This window comes from Stegodyphus dumicola, chromosome 5, assembly GCF_044657685.1.
Source record: "Stegodyphus dumicola isolate Sdum_Otavi_A_Nest chromosome 5, ASM4465768v1".
Classification (NCBI taxonomy): Eukaryota; Metazoa; Arthropoda; class Arachnida; order Araneae; family Eresidae; genus Stegodyphus; species Stegodyphus dumicola.
In genome coordinates, this window is record NC_140772.1 from 157,843,342 (window position 1) to 157,867,978 (window position 24,637).

The 24,637-nt window shown below is 30.2% G+C and overlaps 1 protein-coding gene across 1 annotated transcript in view; it reads right to left on the bottom strand.

Annotated features, from left to right (window-relative positions):
* The window catches only part of LOC118184242 (dynein axonemal heavy chain 8-like), a 442,084-nt gene that overhangs the window by 289,790 nt on the left and 127,657 nt on the right, over positions 1-24,637 (bottom strand). The window contains exons 13-20 of the mRNA XM_085817842.1: positions 23,295-23,371; positions 23,019-23,112; positions 22,807-22,926; positions 13,867-14,002; positions 13,099-13,295; positions 11,266-11,346; positions 11,063-11,179; positions 5,788-5,904 (exon numbers count right to left, since the gene is read on the bottom strand). Of these exons, the coding sequence (XP_085673968.1) occupies positions 5,788-5,904; positions 11,063-11,179; positions 11,266-11,346; positions 13,099-13,295; positions 13,867-14,002; positions 22,807-22,926; positions 23,019-23,112; positions 23,295-23,371 (939 nt within the window). The remainder of the gene's footprint in view (positions 1-5,787; positions 5,905-11,062; positions 11,180-11,265; positions 11,347-13,098; positions 13,296-13,866; positions 14,003-22,806; positions 22,927-23,018; positions 23,113-23,294; positions 23,372-24,637) is intronic.

The following is a 24,637-nucleotide window of genomic DNA, read 5'->3' on the forward strand; positions in this document are numbered from 1 at the left end:
GCATAAATCACATGTCTCTCTGGATGGGGAGCGGAACAGCCTGCAGCAAACTGGGAAGCACCTTGTTCCAAGAAGCTATGGTAGTTGAACCATCAAACACTCTGGCATAATGCAAGGGCCTACCAGGTAATCACCTAGGATACCTACCCAGACGTTCACGGAAAATTTCTGGTGGTGTTTTTGAGGGGTAGTGCAGTGGTGATTACTGTCAGACCAAACGTGTTGATTGTGCTTGTTGAAAATGTCGTCTGTGCTGAATGTTCCCCATCACTAAATAATATTAATGCAGAAAATCATGGATTGTTACTAGTCATTCCAAGCATCCACTGCATTAAGTCTGCCCAGCAGGGATAATCATTTGTGTCCATAAATTGCACTTTTTACACTTGGTAAGGATGCATGCATTCCTCATGTAAAATACACCACACAACTGGATGAGAAATACTCATTTTGCATGCCACCGCTCGCGTACTTGTGGAAGGAACTGCTTCAAATCTAGTCAAAACTCGCACTTGCATTTCTGAGGTTCGTGCAGTTCACGAACATCCAGCATTGCTTTTTGAGATGGCAAAAGAACCGGTTTCTTGCAGTCTTTGATCAACACTGGAAAAGGTTGGATGACGTGGAATCCGATGAATTGGAAACTGCTGTTTGTACAATCGTTATGCTTCGCATCCATTTCCTTTTGCTTCACCATATCTGAGTAAATATCTTCCGATTCCTCCATACGTGTACTCCGCCATAGGATTGACTATGTTTCCACCATGCGATAGAATTCACCAAGTTTTAGACCATACTATCAAGGTAATACTGGAAGTGAGGAAGCCGTTTTCAAGTTCACCGTTTGCTCTGATTGGCTTTCTCCAGTATCAACTACCAGCAAAATGCTGCTTCTTCTCAGTGCAAATTTGCATACGGTTAATTCTTGATAGTCTACTTGTTCTCTGTCGATGCATTCTACTTTCCTCTTTCCTGCCTCTCAGAGAGTGCCTATGCTCTATGGTAATCATTGCTCATCTGGATGGTTACTATTACCCCTCTTAATTTGTAAAAACAATTTAGAATAACCCTTATATATATATATATATATATATATATATATAATATATTATTTACTAAATAATATTCATTAATTGATTATATTATCTCCTAAGTTTAATTATAGTAGGATTATCTTAAAAGAGTGAATCCATACTAGTAAGTTATGTATATTTTGAAAGCTGTTTTGAAGTAACTTGAAAGTAAAATGTTAAAAATGTTTTAACGGGGACTGGAATTAAATCATGAATAAAAAAATTTCTATTGTAAAAGGAATAAATTAAAGGCAAGAATTAAATTAAATGGATGTAATCATTGTCATTGATCGGAAATTAGTTGACCTTTCAAGGGGAACAAACCAACTCCTGTTCAATGAACAATAATTAATAAATAAATACGAAAATGTTTCGTCTTTACTCAAGCAATAAGGCTAAGCCAAACTGGCAATTCAAGTCAGGCCAAATATTTCCGTGAATAGAAGAGATTATGAACCAATGTTGATATTCAAAGAACTTATTCCTATTAAGCATTTTAGCCAATTCAATTTTGAGTGAAAAGCAATTTCTGCAATAAATTTCGGTAATGCTTGAGTAATCGTCCCCCGACACCCTCGTGTTTGTGCATTTGAGTTCAATATTATTTGTAAAAATTAAACACTGGAAATTGTCATTATGAAATAGAATTCAACGTAATTGAAATAAACATTAGAAAATTACAAAATATAAGATCAATAATGCAAACTTTGTAAAAACAAATCAAAAATAATATAAAAATAAAAAATATAATAAGAAAAGTGAATGTACATGAAGATATAAAGGCCATAAAAAGTATTAATTAACTAACATTCTTTCTAGTGGGGAGTGGGCAAAGTGTTCTCTTCGCGTCTGACTCTGAAGTGTAGTGTTTCCGAAAATTCTTAGCAGCAGCAGGGGCTTTGAATAATATCAGTCGGTGAGACTTGGGTAAAGTAATTTATGGTAGTGAGGACTCAAAATTCTTGAGGGATGTATTCTGTGGAGTTCTTATTTGAGTGAAACCATCTGTTAAAATTTTTTTGAAAATACTAATGAATGGAAATTAATTAATTTCTGGCTAATTGTCGTGTCGAAACGATTAAGAATTTAAGAAAGGAAAAAAGGAATTTACACTGTCAAAGAGCTATTTGACAGATTAAAGATTATGAAATAGGCCCATTTTTTTAGTAACAGCATAAGTCTGAAGACAATTAGTTTTTACAATATATACAACTGAGTAATTACACTATATACAAATCCTTCAACTGATAGTCATCCAACATATACCATCTTCTCAGGTTTAGGAACAAATTATCATATCCCTATCAGTTAAATGATTTAGAGTGAGTACTTAATGCCTGCTCTTTTAAGGCAATGGTTAATAAATTGATTGGGTATTAGATTATTTTTGAGAATTTTAATGAGGAGTAAAATTTCGCGTTGTAGATCTATTGTATCTGTGCATATAATTTTAATTCGTTGTATTTGATTTATTATTGTATTGTTAATTACTTTTTTGGATATGTTGGAATTCCAATTTATTAATTTGTTAGTATTGAAATTGAAGTTTCTTGTTTTGTAAAAAAGTAAAATTTTTTTGTAATTAATGATTTGAAGATCTAGATAGTCTATGCTATTTTGTGAATTATTAGTTTTATTAAGTGTAAGACAATTTGGATAAATGTTCAACTTTACCAAAATTATTAATTGTAATAAGGTCATTAATATATCTGTAAGTGTGCTTGTAGTAATTTAATTCTTGTGGTTGTACATTTTTTTGGAAGTTAAATTCTTTGATAAATAAAAAGATATTACAGATCGAGGTGCTGGAATGTAAGCCCATTGGTAGACCTCTGATTTGTTTAAAAAGTTGATTTTTGAAATTTGATGTAGTTATGAAAAAGTGTGCATTTTAGGTAGGTTTTCCATTTGTTAAGAGTCATAATTGTGAGCATATCAGGGAAGAGTTTAGGCAGATCTAGTAGACTGGTATAGATTTCTTCTAGAGGAAGTGAGGTAAATAAGTTTTCAAAGTCATAGCAGTTAATGTTTTGGATGTTAATTGTTTGAATGGCATTAATGACAGAAGTGTTATTTATGGATGAACCAGCAATAGTTATGCTTAGTGCTTAGTGTTACAATCGTTGAAAATAAATTTACAGATTTTATTTTTATTTATTTATTTATTTTTATTTATTTATTTATTTATTATTTTTTTTTAAGTTGAATTGAAAAATAATAGTCTACATTTTCTTGTAATTATTAATTCCATTAGCTATAAATCTGAATTTTAATGGTGTTTTATGGAATTTGGGAATTGCATAAAGGTTAGTAAATCTGTTGTAGTTTATATTTAAAGTAATATTACTTTATATTTAAAGTAATATAAAGTAATATATATTTTTTAATATAAAGTATAAAGTAATATTGAGTTTTTTATGAAAAGTTTTAATTCTGTTTATTATAGATGTTTCTGTAAGGTTGGCTAATTGATAAGTAGTTGTGTTGAGTAGTTCTTTATGAATAATTTCTGTGTAGAATTGTTTTCATATAATGCTAAAGTTATTATTTGCTTTATCTATTTTTGTAATAGTAAAAAGTTGTTTTAATTTTTTAATATCTGATGTAAGTTGCGACCAATTCAATGTACTTTTAAACTTTAAGTGACTGATTTTGGTGGATATGCGTTGAAGAATTTTATCTTTCCATTTTAAAAAGGTATCTATAGGTATATTCAGTTGATAGCTTGCTTTAACTATAAATTCGTTGATGTTGTTTTCGAAAGTCTTGTAACAGTAATTTTTAGTTATGTTTCTGACTGTTCTAAATTTTGTACCATAACTCATTAGTGCTTTTAGTTGATGGTTTTGTATGATATTCAGGTTGCCAGTAATTATGTGCTGGTGATGAGAATCTACGTATATGCTGTAAACTGGTGTCTTACAATGTCATTCTGCTGTTTCATTTATTTCATGGTGGTTAGTGAGCAAGTTGCTTAAGGTCCTTTGATATTTAAATGCAACTATTGGTATTGTGTCTACAGCTGGGAAGTAAACTTTATAATCGCTGATGATTCTTGAGAAATGAATATTGTCAAATTGCAGATGCAGAAAATTGACTTTAAAATAAATTTTGTGTTGAGTTAGACTATTAGAAAGTCTGATGAATAGACTAAAATCCAGAACCATGCCTTTAATGATTTGTATTTCATCGTAGCTTTCTTGAATGAATTTTTTTAGTTTAATAAGGAATTTATTAGTACAAGAGTGTAACCAGTTAAGAAGTTTCTTGGGGAAATTGTCTGAGTCAAAAAAAACTTTCAATTGTTTTTTCAATGCAAGTGTATCCAAAGTGGATAAAAATCTTGCATTATTTTGTAATTTGCTTCCTCTTTTTCCTCTTTGCATTTTGTTGCTGTAAAGCTTAAATTGGCTGAAAATAGATTTTTTAGAAGTATCTCTATGACTATGTATATAAGTGTTAAGTCCATAGGGATAAAGTGAACGTTGTTTTAGTATATAGACTGATTCCTGAAAAATTCGTGTTTTGTGATTGGGTATTATATCTAATATCTGAAGTTGAATAGAATTGAAGTCATGGCGTTTAAAGTGCTCTAATTCTGCTGTATTGAGTTGTGATGGTGTACTTATTTTAATGCTATTTTTTTGTGCGTTGAATTTTTTTAGCTCTATGGTTATTGATTCAAAAGTTAAGATTGTTTTTAGTCTGTCCTATATATTTAATATATCAGGTGCCGCAGGTAATCATGTAAATAAAGTTAAATGTTTTTCATAGAAACTGTTTTTTGGGGTTGCCTGTAGCAGGCATGGCGTTAAATTTTCAAGTTTGTCATCTAGTGGAATGACATTTAATGATTTCAATTTGAGATAAACGAGCAAAATTGAAAAGTAAGGAGGCTGCTAACCTCCAATACAGTAAAGTTTTTGTAGAAGAACTTTAAAACTTAAAAATTACAAATAAAAGGTGGAGATAATATATAAAGTAGGTACATTAGGAAAGAGATAAATAGCGCTAATAACTGCTATTTAGCATATCAAATGTTGTATGATCTTAAATTCATTTAGTGCAAAAGCAAGTTACTACTACTTGTGCAATTGCTGCAAAGTAAGTTAATAATAATTTACTTACTAAATAATATTGATTAATTGATTATATTATCTCCTAAGTTTAATTATAGTAGGATTATCTTAAAAGAGTGAATCCATACTAGTAAGTTATATTTTGAAAGATGTTTTGAAGTAACTTGTTTTCGCACTAAATGAATTTAAGATCATACAACATATATATACATATGCACACACACACACATACACATTACTGATTATGGTTACTGAAATTTCAGAAGGTGTCAGGAGCCATTTAATTTTTTTTAACAAATGACAATTAGGTATATTTATATGAAATGATTGATTAAAATGATGAAAAAATTTGTTAAAACGGTTGATTTATACGGGTTGCCAATAGCATTATCACTTACGGCACTTAAAACCCTGGAGCAGGTATTATACAGAGCAGTAACTTAAGAATTAATTAAGAAATAAATTAGTAATTAAGTTTTAAGTGATAATGATGAAAAAGATGCACAATTTTAGTATTCATGCTAATTTTACATCATTTTTATTTTTAAAATAGGCAAAATACAATTAATGTATACTAAGATCACTGAGAGAATGGATATGTGATCATGCAGACATTTAAATTTATAAGGAAATACCTCAACATAAGTAGGAAAAGCTTCAGGATCAAATGGAATTTCTGGGATCTTAAAAAGAGAAACATTTGTAATTTCTTTCAATATTTTATCAAGTCTAGACGTCTTGGTATCAGAAGCCTAAAAATAAATACTATGAATTAGTAACTGATTGCATTAAGTTACATTATAATGTAACTTTTTAAAACTAGATATCAAAACATAAGTTTATAGTATTATGTAATTATAATACATTACATTTTTACATTAATTTACAAAACATCAGTTTATAGTATTAAATATTAAGTGCATTTACCAGTAATTTTTTTAATGATCTAAAGTTCTATCACACACATGCACACTACTCAGAAATCAAGTTGTGAGTGGTTGGCATGAGCACACGAGTTCCCACAGCATCATATTGCTTGTATAGAAATATGCTGTCCCATTGGCTCATGTCATTTGAAATGCTTGGCTGCTGTGTTCAGTGTCTGGTGTGTAATGAGCAAAGAACAATGGAGGTAATCAACACTCCTGCCAAAAATGAATTTTGCAGTCTAGTTTTCTTTTTGGATACTGAATTACAGAGTATATATAGAAATTCATTGTTGCAGCATCTACCAAAGTGGAGGTAAAATTCTTTCCTTAAGACATTAAGTTTATACTTACTGTTTCCAAAATCACGTTAAAGATTCTTTTTGCTAAGCTTTATTTAACAAATCCATTTAAAATTATCGCTCATCACACTGCACTGTTAGTTTAAAGCTTATTCTGGTTCATCGAATGTAAGTATTTTGTTCATAAGTTCTTCTTTAACTGCATAGTTTATAATATACCTTCGATAATTAATTAAAATTATCAATTATTGATCTAATTTTTTTATTTCACATATAACTTTGGTTTCTAGTCTATTAAACTTGTTTTAAGACAAATAGCTTGTTTACTCTGAATTAGTTTTATTATTTTACTATTTTTAGTAATTTTAGTACTTTTATTTAACGAATTATTTTGATAAACTTGATTTGCATTGCACTTTTAAAATTAAATAACTGGTTTTGGTCATGATTTTACAATTTTTAGATCGTGCCGGTTTGTGTTGTATGAATATAAGCATGATGCCTTTTATATTCCAATTAATAGGCATTGGCCAGATAAAAACATGAATTGTTTTGTATTTGACAAAAGCTTTTAAAATCTTATAAATTTATGCCTTTATCATTTCAGAAACAGGCTGATTCATTTACTTCTTTTGATACTCTAACCCACCCAAAAAGATGTTTGGGAAATATACGTTCTTTTTTGCAATGAATTTTTAATTTTTTAAATTGTTCATTGGATTTTGAAACTGGAGTCATTTACATATTTTTTCACAATGTTTTATTTCCAGTGTGATTCATAAATACTGCTGCTGCTTATTGCAGCTTAGACACATATTGGGGTTTTAGTTGTTTTAGTTCAGAATTTTTTTCTTTAATTATATACTACCACACACACACACACACACACACACACACATACATATATACGCATACGTTATTTTATCTCTCTCTAAATATATATAAATCTTTTATATGTTTGCACATCTTTTAATTATTTTAACTTTAAATTTGCTTTTTTACGTATATACTGTTTGTTAATATATATATATAATAAAATACATTTAAAATTTGTCAATTTAATTCCAGTTCACTATTCCATGTTGAATATGTTTTGAATTTAAATTTTCATTGAAATTAATAAATACTACCACTGCTTAAGGCATCTTACAATACATACTAATTGGATTTTTTGTCTAAATACTATTACACACATATATATATGCATTTAATATTCATCACATACATAATTCAAAATAAATCACATGCAAAAATCAAAAAACCAGAAGCACAGAGGCAAATATACTACCATATTCGCCTCTGTGCTTCTGGTTATGCACATTACATAAAAATTGAAGAGCATTTAATTAATAAATACTAATTAATATCAAGAAAAATACTGCAAATTTATTAATTAGTAAGAAAAATATAAAATACATAGAATTAATATCAACCAAGTGTGGTCCTATCAGGTAGCTTATTGCAGCTTACACACATATTTGGGTTTTAGTTGTTTTAGTTCAGAATTTTTTTTTTAAATTATATACTACTACATATATATATATATATATATATACGTATATGTTATTTTATCTCTCTCTCTAATTATAAAGCCTTTCATCACTCTCAGCTGATATTAATTTTTTTTATCTCAACTTATTTCGTTCCTCTTGGATAAATTTATTATTTTAATCTCATTGTTATACTAAAAGTATCATTTTTTAAAGACTATACCAGTAATATTACATTACTGATATATATATTTACTTATTTGTATAATTTTGTATATTTTCCCTTTCACATTTTTATTTGTCGAGTTTGTTCTATTATGAATTCTTTCTTTAACTGGATTTGTTATGATATTGTGTTATAACTCTTATACATGGTTGCAATTATCATATTATAGAGGAATTGGGTATGCAAAGCATACAAGTTTGGAAACCACACATCCCAAAGATTAATAATTTTCACAAAATGTTTTATACATTGTTATTTATTGTATATGAATTTTAAATTATAAAATATTGCTGCAATTTATCTTTCCAATTCATGTATGGGTTTATAAGTTAATGTTAGCAATCAATGTAAAAATAATAGATTAGCAATCAAGCTATGATAACTTGATTACTAACTTATGTATGCAAGTAATAATGTGTGTCAAAGGATTACAAAATTCGATACAGGTTATACAAAACTAGGTTATACAGTGGTACCTCGGTAGAAAATTATTTTGAAATACATCAAACTTGGTATATACCCTTTTCAGATGAGAAAATGTTTGTTTAATATATTTGGAATATGATTCAAGTTTGATGAGTCATGACTGCATATACTACATCTGTTAATTTTTTCAAGCTAATGCTATGATTGGTTATGAGTGTCAGGTACACCTCTGCTACTACTAAGTAAACAACCTGCACTATAAATTTTAATTTTCAAAGGATTTTGTGTTTTTTCAAGTACAATTTTGGAAATTCATTAACAATGAGTTTTTCAAAAGTTTATAGAAAAAGTCAAGCAGCAGAGAAAATTGTTAGGATTATAAGAGAGATAAAAAAACAGTTATTGTTGAAACGTATGAAGAGGCCTGCACATTTGTGACTTGGCTATTGCATATTGTATGCTGAGTACAGTGGTGTATATGACTGTGAAAGCCAACGATACTATTAAATCAGCTAATGTTGCGAAAGAGGAGAAATTGATTATCAAACAACCAGAGATGTTATAGCATGTTGAAAAATTGCTTTTGATCAAGATAGCAAAAAACCTCTATGTGCAGTATCATGTGCAGTACTTCAATTATGTATAGTACATATTTCATCCATTGTATTTGCATTTTAGCATTAAATAGTGTTAAAACAATAAGAATAGGATTTTTTTAGAGGAATGGAAAAATTATTTTCTCCTTATTTATTATCGGAAAAATTCATTTGGTATACATCCAAGTACTTTGAATGGATTAGTATACACAAGTACTACTGTATTTAAAAAATGTATATAACTGAATCTCATTAAACAATTTTCCTTTCCACATAAATCTTTTTAACCATATAGCATAGATATGAATCTGTTACGAATCTGATTGCTAGTCTACTTGATTAAAAACTAATAGCCAGATTTAAAAATATGTATGTATATGCATCAAAGTTTTATGTAGTTATGTCAAACTTAAATACATTACAATAGTTTCGATTAGAAAATACTTAAATCTTCAGATCAATTAGAAAACCCATTTTTCAATTATTCTTTAAAATTTTAAATAATGAAGAAAATATACAAGATAGTGTGGAATCTTTCCATAACTTTTTTCAAATTAGCTTTCGTCATAAAATTTACTTCAGAGAACGTTATTAATTAAAGATTTTATTTATTTACTAATCAAAAACCAATTTTTCACTTTAAAATTTAAGATGTGTAAAAACTGTTTTTAATGCGGTGAAGCCTTGAATAAAAAATTTAAAGTCCCTATATAACTTTTGAATAGCTAGCTATTACCTATTTAATTGAAAGATAAGAATGCCAATTTAAAATTTAAAGACAGGCAAAAAAGCTACCTTAGACTGGCACTAGTGTTGAGGAAAAAGGACAGACTATATCTTTTACACTAGAAATCAAAAGAGTTTTCTTGAAAATCTAAATGAAAATCTATGGCTTCTTTTTGGCTAATTTTAATTATTAATTATTTTAAGTTTCTAATTTTAAATAAGGAATATAATGTTGATTTAATAACAAAGAAATACAGGAAATCTTTTATTACAAATTTACCTAAGAAAAATTTATCTAAGACATGAATATGATAATTGAAATGGGGAAAGAGGACTTTTTTATTAACAAAATATTACTAATATTTACAAAAAAACAATAAAATAATAATAAACAGGCAATGTATTTTCATCCTTAAATCCAAAAACTATTTATACTTAGATGTATGTAACTAGGCATATAAAAATAATGATAATAAAAGAATTTAAGGCAGTATTTAATGTGCAATATGATTTGTAACAGCCAATATGACAATCACGATCTGCAGTAAATAAAGCTAAATATGGAAAAAGAGGAATGGATAAATGACAAAATTCAGATGATATGCAATCATGTCTAAAATTGCTCATGTCATATCAATATCACAGATGTTCATATTTATTACTATCTGTCAACAAATGTTGTTATTAGCTCTAAAAATGTTCTGATATTTTCCTACATGGAACTTACTTGACTAATGCACTATAGAACTTTCATTTCTTAGTTTCTGCCAACATCATGTCTCAGTTCATTACCATGAATAATAATTTCATAATACAGAAACTCCAGTTCTGCCATTTTAACAACCTGGTCCTTTTCCAAATTTTTGATATGTACATACAAACCATAGCATCACAAAGACCAGAAATTGTTGTAAATATTGATTGTTAATGTTTTGCAATATTCAATCACAAGATATTTATAGCACTTAGCAATAGCTGTATCACATGCGACAGTGACCATACAGTTATTAGCAAATATAATTTCAGCCTGGCACTTAATTACTTGATATAAACATCAATAATTGGGATTAAAAATGCAAGTTTTAACTTTTTTCAGTCAATTCAGGTAACACATAAAAATAACAAAAATGAGAAATAAGACAAAATAAACTAGGCATAAATAAAACGATTGCAATAAAGCAAGTACACATAAGCTGTAATTAAGACTAAAATTAGTACCTTATAAATTACATACTCCAAATTCTCTATTGTGTCTTTTATGTTATAGAGATAAGTATCCATTTTAGTAGTTAACCATTTCAAATATATTGCACCAGGTTTTATAGTGGCATCAACCTGCAAAGCAAATTGTATAAGAAATTTTATCTTGCCCAAGTAATTCAGAAAATTCAATACAATGAGTAATAAAAAAATGTACTTACTCTGCTAATTACTGGCGAAATTAAAGGCATAAATATGTCAGGGATATTAGATTTGATCATCTTGAAGTTTTGAAGAAGAGACTAAGATAACAAATTATCAAATCAATTACAGAAACAAAAATGTAATCTCATTTTTAAATAAGCATTTGTTCACAAGATACTACAGAAAAACTCAATTCAAGTTTTAATAATATTTGCATTACAAAGGTTTACACTGAAATTAATACCAGTGTGTATCATTAAATCATATATAATTATTTTTGAAATCTCTTCTTATACCTTAATGAATTTAATTTTACATAAAGGCAAAGAAAAAGCACATATTCAACTTAATTTCGTGGTCTATCAGTTATTATATACTTATTATACAATAATCTTAAGAACAAAATTTTAAATTGCATTTTAATGTATATTTCATTCATAAAAATTAAAAGGTAAAATGCAACAAATATAAATCATTTTTAACAAAGATTTATTTTAAGCCATCTGATAAAAGCACCTTAGAGCTTTGTAACTCTATTTCTTTCTTGGAATATTCTCTATTCACATTAATATCAAAATATTGGCAATTATAATAGTTCTCTGCTATTAGAAAACAAAATACACTCTTAGACAAAAAAACAAAAAGACGCACCAGGACGCACCGAGAAGATATAAAGAACATATAACCAAGAATATATAAATTTAACACAAATTGATACGCATACAGGTTTTGACAGAAAATGCAAAATTTTACATTTTGGCTGCCAATGAATGAACAGTTGTCTCTACAGCGCATCTGATCAGCACAACTGGTAGGATATTTAAGAGGAGAAATTACAATTCCAGGTCATAAATTCTTCACGAATTTCATTCCGTGTACTCTGGTAGACAGTAAGTATGCCTCACATACAGGTGCACGAACGATATGCGCAGATGTCATAATTTGAGAGAGGTCGTGTAGTTGATAAATTTTCTATTTATTCCTTCGAACTGAGCATTTTAAATATATTTATTAATATAAATTTTCCAGAATCTGATTTTACTTATTTGAATTGCGTTTCTTTCAGAAGAATACTTTGTAACCCAGACTATGATGCATTTGAAAACTGCATATATTAAAAGAGAAAATACAGTAAAAAGCACAGTTAACATGCCTTTCAATGTTCCGTTCAGAAAAGATATATATAAATAAGAGAGATATATAACCGACATTTTAACTTAGGATGACTTGCATTTATCGTTGTGCCCATTGCTTTACACAATTTTATCCTACATTTGGTTTCTTAAAATGTTATTAGTCAAATATTTTATTTTTGAAATCGCAAGAATCAAATATCATAAGATTAAAAAGTTTTAAATTAAAGCAAAAATACAAATACTAAATTTTATGAAAAAATTTATTTTTTCTTCTCTTTTTTTTCAGGCATTCTACTTTATTCTTGCTCTTTTTCTTTAGGCATTCTGCAAGTATATTAAAAAACATCCAACTTTTCGAAATATCTTGGTATTTCTGACAATCATTTTTAAATAAAGTTATCGCTTTCCATTTCATAAAGGCCCAGAAACGGCCGAGCGGTAAAGTCGCTGAACACTGGTAGTTCACTCCAAGGTTCGAATCCCAGTAAACGGACTGGTTGCATAAGCGTACATAAATGAAAAAAATCAAAAGCAAATTGGCCATTTTTATTTGTGTTTAAATAAGGTAATTTTTATAATGCTTAGTATTTAAATTATTCATCATATACAAATATTTCACTTAACGATCATAAATATGTTCAAATAATCTTTATTCAATTTATATTATGCCCTAAATATTTGTTAAAAGCATCAGAAAGTAAAAATCCAAATTACCTGCATTCTTACTTTAGCAGTCATTAACTTATCATAATTATACAACAAGAATTTTCCTTCTTCTGGTATGTTTAAACCTAAAGCAATCATAGACCGAGAATCTCTGATCATCAGGTACAAAGTAGTGGTAAAATTAACCACCCATATAGATGACTCGTTTTCTAGTTGTTTCTGAATAACAATAGGTTTTTGGATTTCTAAAAATGAAAACAAGATACTAGCCGATGTATTCATATTAAGAACAACAGATTATATTATTCATATTAACATACAAATTAATAACTTACCAAAAACTGCATATAGCAATTTATAAACTCCTTTATAATAAACAACTGGATTAATATATTTATTTGATATCTAAATTATACCCAGTGTTCAATTCTACACTTTCATCAGAATAAAAGGAAAGGTATAAAATTTTACCCTTTCCTTTTATTCTGATGAAAGGGAAAAAAAAAATGATTACATTAAAAGTAAGGGGGAAAAATGATTACAAAAATTATTACATTGAAAAAAAATTACATTAAAGTACATTACAAAAGTGATTTGTAAACTCAATTCATAATATTTAATATGTAAAACATCTCAAAATAATGAAAATTTCATGTGAAAGTATAGCATCTGTGTTATGCTATTTATTGTTATGATCACTTGATAATATTTAAAACTGTAAAACCATCCTATACTCTTGAAATATTCATATTTTAAAATCATAAAAGCACTAAAATGAATTAGAAAATGACTTTATAAACACATAAAAATTCATACCCTGAATAGCAATTTCAACTTTTCTGCAGTAAGCATTATGATGGAGAATCATATATTCCATTAATATTTCACCCAACTTATTATACATGCACACTATTTTTTGGGCATCTTTTGATGACAGCATGCCTAAATGCTCCTATAATATAAAAAGAATTGAAAAATTATCCATATCAATATACTTTTATACTTATGACTGCTTATAATATACTTTTTATAACATGTATTATTTTATAAATAAATATCTATCATAAAAGAATAGTTATGATACTTTTAATCACATACATATTAAAATTTTTGAAATGTAATTATAACTCTGCAAAATAATATCATCATACTGTGAAATAAAAATAACTAATACAATTAAGATACAATAACACACTGAACAAATTTAGAAGACAAACAACAAAAATCAGCGTTATATTTTCAAATTTTCACAGGACTAGTATCAATGGTTTTACCGAACCCCTCACTCACATGCAGAAACCTGTCCCTTTAAGAAAGGCAGTAAATTTGGGAGAATTTGTTTAGGAACACGTTAATTTCTCACCATGCTATCATATCTAGTGTATTGTTTTGATGCTTACAGTTAGTTATCCTCGCTGGAAGGAAAATTTGTGTTCTTAAATGTGCGTCACATGACAGCGAGTACAATAAGAATAAAATATTCAGATAAACTGCTCAAGCACATCCTATACATCGTCTTCCCACAGTATCCACTAATGGGGGGGGGAAGCGTGACCAGCAACTTCACATTCATTCTTAGGAGTCAGACTCAGGACTAATTATACCCCTGACATGGCTATAACTATATCAGCAGAGAGCCACAGTCAAAGAGAATGTTTTCTCTCACCAAGATTTCCCTCATTTTTTGTTTCCACCCATTTATACCCCATTCTGTTTCACCCTGGAATTTTCATCAGCAATATTTTAAGTATATTTAATTTTTGTGATGATTAAAGAACTTCCCCCCCCCAACGATTCAGAGCTTAAATTGCTCCAGTGCTTCTTAGTTTTTGTAATAAATCATAATTCTAGCCTGAGCGCTAAATAAGAAGGCAGCAACTTCACATTCATGTAATTGAATAACAATTTCAGTATAAATTTTATCTCAAAAATTTTATTTTAACAATAAAATTATATTAAAAATTGTTAATTAAATTTCAATTTATCTCTTTACATTTTATTTAATTTTAATTATTTAATTACTTCAATCTTACATTTCAACTTACAATCTTCAGTTATTGCAATAAATAAAAATTAATTATCAATTAAATTTTAGTTAATTAATTATATAATAATTTTGATTAAATAACAATTTATAAACATTAATTAAATAGCTATTAATTAATTTGATAATAATTAACTATTTAATTTTAAAATTATTAATGAGATTAATAGTCATTTTATTTATTTATTTACCCTTGTTCCTCTTTGCTGACGGTCTTCCATAGGGCTCCGGCACTTCTAATCCTAGAAATTAAGCCCTGGTTTTCTGATGTTCTTCACTTCTCTTGCACCTGTACTTCACTAATACTGTATGTCCATGGTCAATATTTGGCGTCAGCTCATCACCTTGTATTCAAGTTTCATATTTTACTTTTGCATTTCAAATAAATGCCACCCATTCAGCATAGTGGTTAGAGAAGCCTGACTGCAATAACCGAAGAGACTGATCGAATCCCGGAGAAGACATGGATGTAAAACTGTCTGTCCTTTCATAGGAGGTAACAGTGGCTGCCTAGGTGACTCCACATTAAAATGGCCACCACTTCTGGCCTTAGGAGTGGCCAATGCCCTTATAGGCAAGTATCCGTCATTGGAAAAAAAATTTAATGAATTTTATGTTTCGCAATTTATGTTTTTTAATCAACTTTTCTTCTGACAAGTATGGACTCTGGCAGCATAAAATCTATTCCACAAAATGAATAGTGCATATCATCCATTAGTTGTGCAATGATTTGCATCACATAAGGTATTAAGTGATTCTGTCTATAAGAAGAGGACACATAGGATCACACAGCTTCCACATATAATAATAATACTGGGTAGTTGTTTATGTACTACGGCAACTTACATTTAAACATTTCTGGCAACTTACGTTTAGACATAGAAATTTCTTTTCAAACAATTCATTTTATATCCTGAAAAAGAATCTGGAAGATTTCTTTGAAAAACTAAACATGGCTAAAATGTATGGACTGATTTGTGTTGCCCTGCCATCTAATATAAATAAGGAAGGTTAAAAGTACCATATGGTAACCTATAAAACCTTTCCCATTTAATTTTCCTGTGTGTACAGAGGGAATTTTTTAGGTGTGCCAAGAATGGGCAATTGTGCCAGAAAGGATTAAAGCACAAAAAATGCATGTCTACTATGTTATTATCATGCAAAGATTTGTAGGTGCTTTATTTATTTATTTATTTATTTATTTATTTTTTCATGAGATTTTAGACCATGATATTTGTAAACTGCAAAATTTTTTAACTGCTTTATTTTCGACGATGATGTTTTGTACCACAACATTTTATAACTGCGATGTTTTCTCCTTTCTTTTCTCCCTCAATGTATTGTCTGATGACATTTTCGCCTCGTGGTGCTTTCATCCACGATTATTTTGCAGCTCTGATAACTGTTAGGATGAGGGTTTAATTTCTAAGATTTGAAGTGCCGAAGCCCTATGGAAGACCCTCAGCAAAGAGGAGAACAAGAGTAAAGGAATAAATAAAATGACTATTAAACTCATTAATAATTTTAAAATTAAATAGTTAATTATTATCAAATTAATTAATAGCTATTTAATTAATGTTTATGAATTGTTATTTAAGCAATAATTATTACATAATTAATTAATTAAAATTTAATTGATAATTATTAGATAATTAATTTTTATTTATTGCAATAATTGAAGATTGTAAGTTGAACTGTAAGATTGAAGTAATTAAATAATTAAAATTAAATAAAATATAAAGAGATAAATTGAAATTTAATTAACAATTTTCAATATAATTTTATTGTTAAAATAAAATTTTTGAGATAAAATTTACACTGAAATTGTTATTCAATTACATAAAAGAAGTGCCACTGCCTTGTTATTTAGTGCTCAGGCTAGAATTATGATTTATTACAAAAGAAGCACTGGAGCAATTTAAGCTCTGATCGTTGGGGGGGGGAGTTCTGTTATCATCACAAAAATTAAATATACTTAAAATATTGCTGATGAAAATTCCAAGGCGAAACAGAATGGGGTATAAGTGGGTGGAAACAAAAAAATGATGGGAATCTTGGTGAGAGAGAATGTTCGCTTTGGCTGTGGCTCTCTGCTGATATAGTTACAGCCATGTCAGGGGTAAAAGTAGTCCTGAATCTGACTCCTAAGGATGAATATAAAGTTGCTGGTTATGCTTCCCCTCCATTAGTGGATACTGTGGGAAGACGATGTATAGGATGTGCTTGAGCAGTTTATCTCAATATTTTATTCTTATTGTACTCGCTGTCACGTGACGCACATTTAAGAACATAAATTTTCCTTCCAGTGAGGATAACTAACTGTAAGCATCAAAACAATACACTAGATACAATGGCATGGTGAGAAATTTACGTGTTCTTAAACAAACTCTAACAAATTTATTGCCCTTCTTAAAGGGATAAGTTTCCGCATTTGAGTGAGGGGACTTTACTTGAATGTCTCATGTTCGCATGAGTTTGTATTTCTAGAGAAATTATTATTACTGTTATTTCTTATTGTTAAACTAAAATGTTAGGAATTCTAAATTTTCCCCTTTAAATTGTGGTTCAGTTTTATAAAAAAGAAGTACCGGAGCTCACCTTACTTACTCAATATGAATACATACTCCGGTACACTCTGGCTAGAATTGTAATTTATCTTAAAAACTGAGAAGTACCAAAGCAGGGCTCCGGTGGGCTCCAGTGCAATTTAAGCACTGGTTAGGATCTAACCTATCATGCCTAATGATTTTATTTTAATAATCCAATGAGATCTACATTGGCTATATTTACAATTTTTCATCTTTCCTTATAAGGAAAATATATGTCTGTTGCAAGCTATTATTATTTGTTGAATTAAAAATATCAAATGGAAGACTATTCAAAAATTGTGTACATGCTTTAAAATTAAATTATAAAGCTAAAGTTTGAATAATATGATAATTGCCTCAACCCTTCAGCACACGCGCATGACTGCGCTACGTTAGTACACGCGCGGGACAAATTTTATCCCAATGTTTGTTTCTCGGAGTTCACCCCCCAACGTATAAATACACGCATTTTCTTTGTTTTAAATGAATGTATAAATGACTAATAGCTTTGTGAATTCTGTTAAACCTTTTGTCCAGTTTTAATTCAAGATAATCTTACTTTAAGTTATACAAACATTTCCATACTGGTTATCTAAAATAAGCCATAAAAATCGAAATTTATGCACAATTACTAACTTATATAAGATACATATATGATTTCTTATATTAGCAAAATCAGTTTTCATATGTACATATTTTTTAAACATAAGTGTTTATTATGAAGAGTGGTTTGATAAAGTACTAGAGGAATATGAAAAGGCTGCATTCTTACGAGCTTTTTTCCTTAAAACTCAATATAATGTCATAGAATTATTCATATAAAATAGATTCTAAATACAAATATTAAAAAACATAAATAACACATACGTTTTCCACCTCTCCCCTCTACCTGAGTTTAATTATTCAAATAATATTGTTTTGAACAATCCTCACATAGTGCGACAACATATTTTTACAAACTATTTCTTAGGGTGAAGGTCTGCTGCATCTTTTGTTCCTACTGACTTTTTTCTCCAGTTTTGAGTTCTTTCGAGAGAGACTGAATTGCAGCCCTTTTTTAGGACATGCTCTTTAACAAGCTCTAATGCTAAATCTTTGAGAAAAGCTCTTCGGTTCATATTCACTTGGTTGTTATTTGATCGATGAATAATAAAAGCATTTATACCTGCAATGTTCAATAGTCCGAAAAATACCGTTAGAAGCCAGCGGCGGCATTTTCTTGAAACAGACCAAGTTCCACATAACTCATCACCAGTATAAACATCACCTTTTGTAGAGTTGCAAAAAGTTATCATTTCGAGCTTGAGCTGCTCTTTAGACAATGGATCGATTTGATTATCCTTATGCATGGATGATAGAAGAAGAACCGATTTACTCTTTTTTGGAACATATGAAGTAAGAGTTAATTCTTTACTTCTAAACCCAAAACACAAGAGTACAGAAGTCTGTTTTATTTGGCAGAAATTCTTCTAGAATTTCACGCTTATCTTTTCGAAGTGTCCCAAAACATGTCAATTTGTACTTTTTCAATAATTCATTGGCCAAAGGCATGCTCATGTACCAATTGTCCATAGCTATATTTCTTTCAGTGGCACTTATGGATGCAATAAGTACTTGTACAACATCCAATGCCACATTTGATTGTCTATATAGTCCGACAAACTGCTGACCTGCATAAATGTCTAGGTTGTATGCGTAAAATGTATGAGAATCGCACAAAGCAAAGGTTTTTATTCCATATCTTGGGAGCTTACTTTTTATATATTGTCTGAATTGACACCTTTCTCGAAAGGGTTCTAATTTTTCGTCTATACAATATTCAGATAAAGAATATACTTTTCGTATGTTAATAAATATTTCAAAAACATTTCTAATAAGTGCAAGTCTAGCTCTCATCTTTCGCTCTGCTCGTAAATTTATGTAATCAAACCTAATACATCTCAACAGTGGAATCAGTTGATAGACATTGTTATTTGAAAAGCAGTTATTTCGCTTCCGTCATCTGACCACAAATCTTTGCTTTGAGAAGTGCTGCTCTCAGCACTCCAGCGTAATATAATAGGAAAAATAACACCTTCAATTCAGCTATGTTTGTCTCTTTTGCGCATCACGTTCTCTAGAGAATTTGTTTCTTATTGATGAAATGTAAATGTTTGTTGATTTCACTAAATCTTCCATTAGTTCTTCATAAAAAATTTGCAATAAACACTCAGTTGGATTTTTCAAATTGCTAATGTTTTTCTTGACATCAGGTAAATGTGTCACTATATCGTGCGGAGGTGTACGAACATTTTTCGAGGGTAATTTTCAAACATAAAAATCATTTGATCTCAAAGAAGATATGCTTCCTAAATCATGTGAATCATTATATTACTGGTCAGAATCAGTTTCGTGATCACTTTCAGAAATATTTTCAGAATTGGAATCTTCAATTTTGCTATCAGTTTCAACACTAGCGAGAAGAACCCGCAGTCGCTACTGTTCTCGCTCGTACGCATTCATCTCAATGAATATCTCTCTAGAAGTGAAACGTTAGTACACGCGCGGGGTAGCTACAATCCCATTACTCATTCCTTCCCTGAAAACACAAAATTCCAAGGACACGGGAAAAATTCCTCTGGACGACCCCTTCCTAACCTTGATCTTGAAAGGTACATGAAGTATTAGAAAGGTCACGTACGACCTTTCCTTATTTTCTAAGAAAAGACTGCACGTGGGGTGGATTTTACCCCAGCACGTGTGCTGACGGGTTAATATAGCTGTGACTAATGTTCCATACTTTTATCCTGGTGTAGTAACTTTGCAAATGGTTATGCTCTTCCAAATGCATTAACCTAACTAAAAGAATTAATTCTATGATTCCAGTCTTCAGCCTCAAATAAAAGATACATACAAGGGGTGATCAAATGAAAAGGTACGAAACGACGTAAAAACGTAACAGTTAAATATTTGCATATTCTGCCATGGGAGTACGTAGCGAGACATCTTGGGATGCGATTGGAATCTCTAACTGGGATCGGAGCATGTGCGGATGCCCGCATGCACAGGAGAGAGCAGAGCTCTTATCAAAAGTGGCGTCCAAATGATGTGGCTGTCTGTATGAGAACAGGATGGCATTCACGTTGCAAAATTTGACGACTGAGGAACAGCGAGATGTTATCCAATTTCTGACAGTGGAAGGTGAGAAACCGGCAGCTATTCATCGCCGGATGGTGATAGTTTACGGGAAGAAATATTTCTCTGACAAGTTTGTCAGAAAATGGAGTGCCCATTTTCTTGCAGGCCGTGAGAGTGTGGGTGATGATTCGAGACCAGGCCAGGCAAACACTGTCATCACGAGCGATCTCGACAACCTAGTGAGAAATGTGACGACCTAGTGAGAAATGATCGGCGTGTCACATTGCGAATGTGGCAAATGTGACATTGCGAATGGTGAAGGTGGATGTCAGCTATGGAACCGTGTGGACAATTGTTTACGACAGGTAGCGATATCGGAAGGTGTGTGCCGCTTGGGTTCTGAAGCAGCTCACCGACCAGCAAAAGGAGCTGCGTATGGGGCTAGCACTGCAACATTTGTTTTGGTAATCAGGAAGACCCCGCTTTCATGGAGCGGATCGTCACAGGTGATGAAACCTGGTGCCATCACTACAAGCCAGAGACAAAGCGGGACAGCATGCAATGGAAGCATGTGTCGTCACCTCCCCCTAAAAAGTTCAAAGCCGTGCCGTCAGCAGGTAAAGTGTTGCTCACCGTCTTTTCGACGTTCAAGGTCCACTACTTGTGAAATTCCTGGAGCACAGAAAAACCATTAACTCCGATGTGTACTGTGAGACACTTCGATGCCTACGCAGGTCCATCAAGAACAAAAGACTGGGGCTGCTCACGGAGGATGTGGTTCTGCTCCATGATAATGCGGGTCCACACGTCTCCAGAGTCACACACATGGAACTGGCCAAGTTCAAGTGGGAGACTTTGGACCATCCGCCCTACAGTCCTGACATGTTGCCCTGTGATTTCCATGTATTTGGTCCACTGAAGAAACACCTGAAAGGGAAGCGCTTCAAGTCAAACGACACACTCAAGGACGCTGTGAAGGACTGGGTCTTGTCACTGCCACAGGAATTCTGGGAACAAGGAATCCTGTGGCTTGTTCATCAGTGGGATCGTTGTGCTCAGGCCTGTGGTGTATATTTTGTATAAAGTCTACATTTGTACCCACTGTGTTGTTTCGTACCTTTTCATTTGGTCACCTATTGTACGTTTCTATGCAAATGCTGTATTCTTCCCCCCCTGCAAAGAAATATTGCAGAAACTTATCATTTAATTTCATTATGCCTATCAATCTTTCAAGATATAAAAGTAAAAAAAAAATGATTTGATATGTACAAATAACATTTTTATTAAAAATTAAATGTAGTTTTTCAAATTTGTCAAAAATGACATTAGAAATAAAAAAATATAAAATTAACTTGAAAGTGGCAATCATCTACATAAGTCCAATAAATAACATCTATTTAGATTGTAACAAGATTTAAGAAAATGTTCTTGAACACTGTTTACGAAATAAGGAAAATATTTCCATTTTATTATTATTTTCAAATAATAAAGGAAGCAGATTTACAAGCACTCAGTAAGAAACATCAGCGTGACAGAAGAATCTGGAAACCAATTTAGACAATATGAATATATACCTGTATGAGAATAATTCTTTTGAAATAATATACCAAAATTTCAGTAATTAAAGTTATTTGCAATAAGAAAGGAATTTTCATTTCTGTACTTTTGTCAAATTTAACACATTTCTCTGCAACTAAAAAAAAAAAAAAAAAAAAAACTATTAACTTAATTTCCCATTATAATATTTACACAGTAATACCAAAAATAATAATTTCTACTGAGAAAACAAAATTGGCATAAAATGGAAAGAAACAATGGACTGGATCATTTAACTTACGACAGAGCTGGTGAAAGCTATCTGTTTAAAGAGAAGTATGTCTTTAAGGAGGAGTTTTGAAAAAAAAAACTGATTCATGTTTACATTACACAAAAAGAAAGCAATGAGAACTTCCATGCAGTAACCCTGTACACTTGGATTTGAAAGAAATGAATCAGAAGTCAAATTACCTTAAGCTTTTCCATTGGCACTTCAATTCGTTTAAACAACACTCTTGCCCATGCAATTTTTTTGGCATATAATGGACCAATCTGCACAGTTTTGGGGTCTAATCTCTTCTGGTTATAAATCTAAATTAAAAGTATAATTCTAACAATTACAGAGTAGCGTTTGCTATAGAATATTAAATAAATATTAAGAAAAAAGAATAATAAAATCTTACTTTTCTAATCATGTCCATCTTGTATTCAAAAAACTTAAAAATAGGAATGTACTGACTGGTGGTATCAAGTCCTGATATTCCAAGATTTTGAAATCTAAAAGTATTTTAAACAATTATATGAAAAGAAGCATTTTACATGTTTATTAATTGTTATTAAATGTATAACACTGTAATTTACACACATTTTTATAACAAAAAAAAAAAAAGCAATAAGATTCAATAGCAAACAAAAAAATGAAGCAAAGAATTAATAAAAAGCAAATTTCTGGTCTTTACCTTTGAAGCAAGAGAATTGACTGGTAAGCACGAGAAACATTTTCGAAACGACTGTTGATAAAGAGTTGAATACTTTCCTATAATGAACAGAGCATAAGACATGCATGAGATCTTGAATTAGGAAAAACATTGAAATTTTCCTTTAATGAATAAAAAATATTTCTTCAAATATGCATGAAATGGCAAGCACTTAAAGCAAAAAATGAATTACCAGTTATCTTTGAAGTAATGCAAATTAAATTATTTAAGCATTCTGTATGAGGAATAGGATGACTTAGGAAAGACAAATCATAGGCAAATCAATACATAAGAATAAGAAAGGGGGAAAAACAGAGGTTGGAAAAGAGATAACTTAGTTCTTCTTTTTTGTATTTAAAAAAAATATAAATAAACTACTTTTATAATATTATAAATTTGAATTAAATAAAATGTTTGCATATTTTTTTATTATAGCAGAGCATGCATGGGTTATCTGCCTAAAGGAAGAGATGTTTTCAAGAAGGACCTTCTTAAAAAACCAAGGAATGCTCATATTCATATTACACAAGAAGAAAACACCCAAAATGTGCATGCAGGCAGCACATTTGGCAAAATTTAAACCCAACCCAAATTAGCAGTAAGCAGTCTTATCCACTCAGCCACTAGCAGACTAAAGAAAAATGTGCATTACTGATGGATTTGAAAATTAAATAATAATAAAAATAGAAATATTTATTAAATAAAAGTAACACTTAATTCAAATGATTAAGGTGAATGTTTAAATTTATTAAGACAATCTTGGACATATATATATATATATATATATATATAAACACTTAAACACACAAAAAAGTTTAGAAAATATTTTAAATTTATCACATGAATAAAAATGATAATGATGAGACAAATTTAGGCACTGTACAGCTTTGCAGTATTCGGGTTTTCTTTACTACTTTTATCTTCGTTCTACTTCATTTTTCAATGAATTTTAATGGATTTGCTTTTATAAATTCAGTTACTGAACAAATGTTGCAATCATGTTCTGCTTCTTACTGAATGGGGCATTTTAAGGTACAGTTAATCAGAATAGTATTATCAGAACTACTATTACTCTAGTACTAGATGCTAGAGATTCAGGATTTGATACTCTAGTACTAGATGCTAGAGTTCTTTTGCTAGAGGATGAATTTGATTAAAATTTTTTATAACATATTCAGGATTTTATTTTATTGCTTACGTTATGCTGGCTTTCTCCATGTGGAAGAAGCTAATAACTTATGCATTTAATTATCAGGAGTTTTGTAAGCTCATAATTACAGAACACTGTTATGCCAAATTAAATAATTTGAACAGAACGCTGGGCT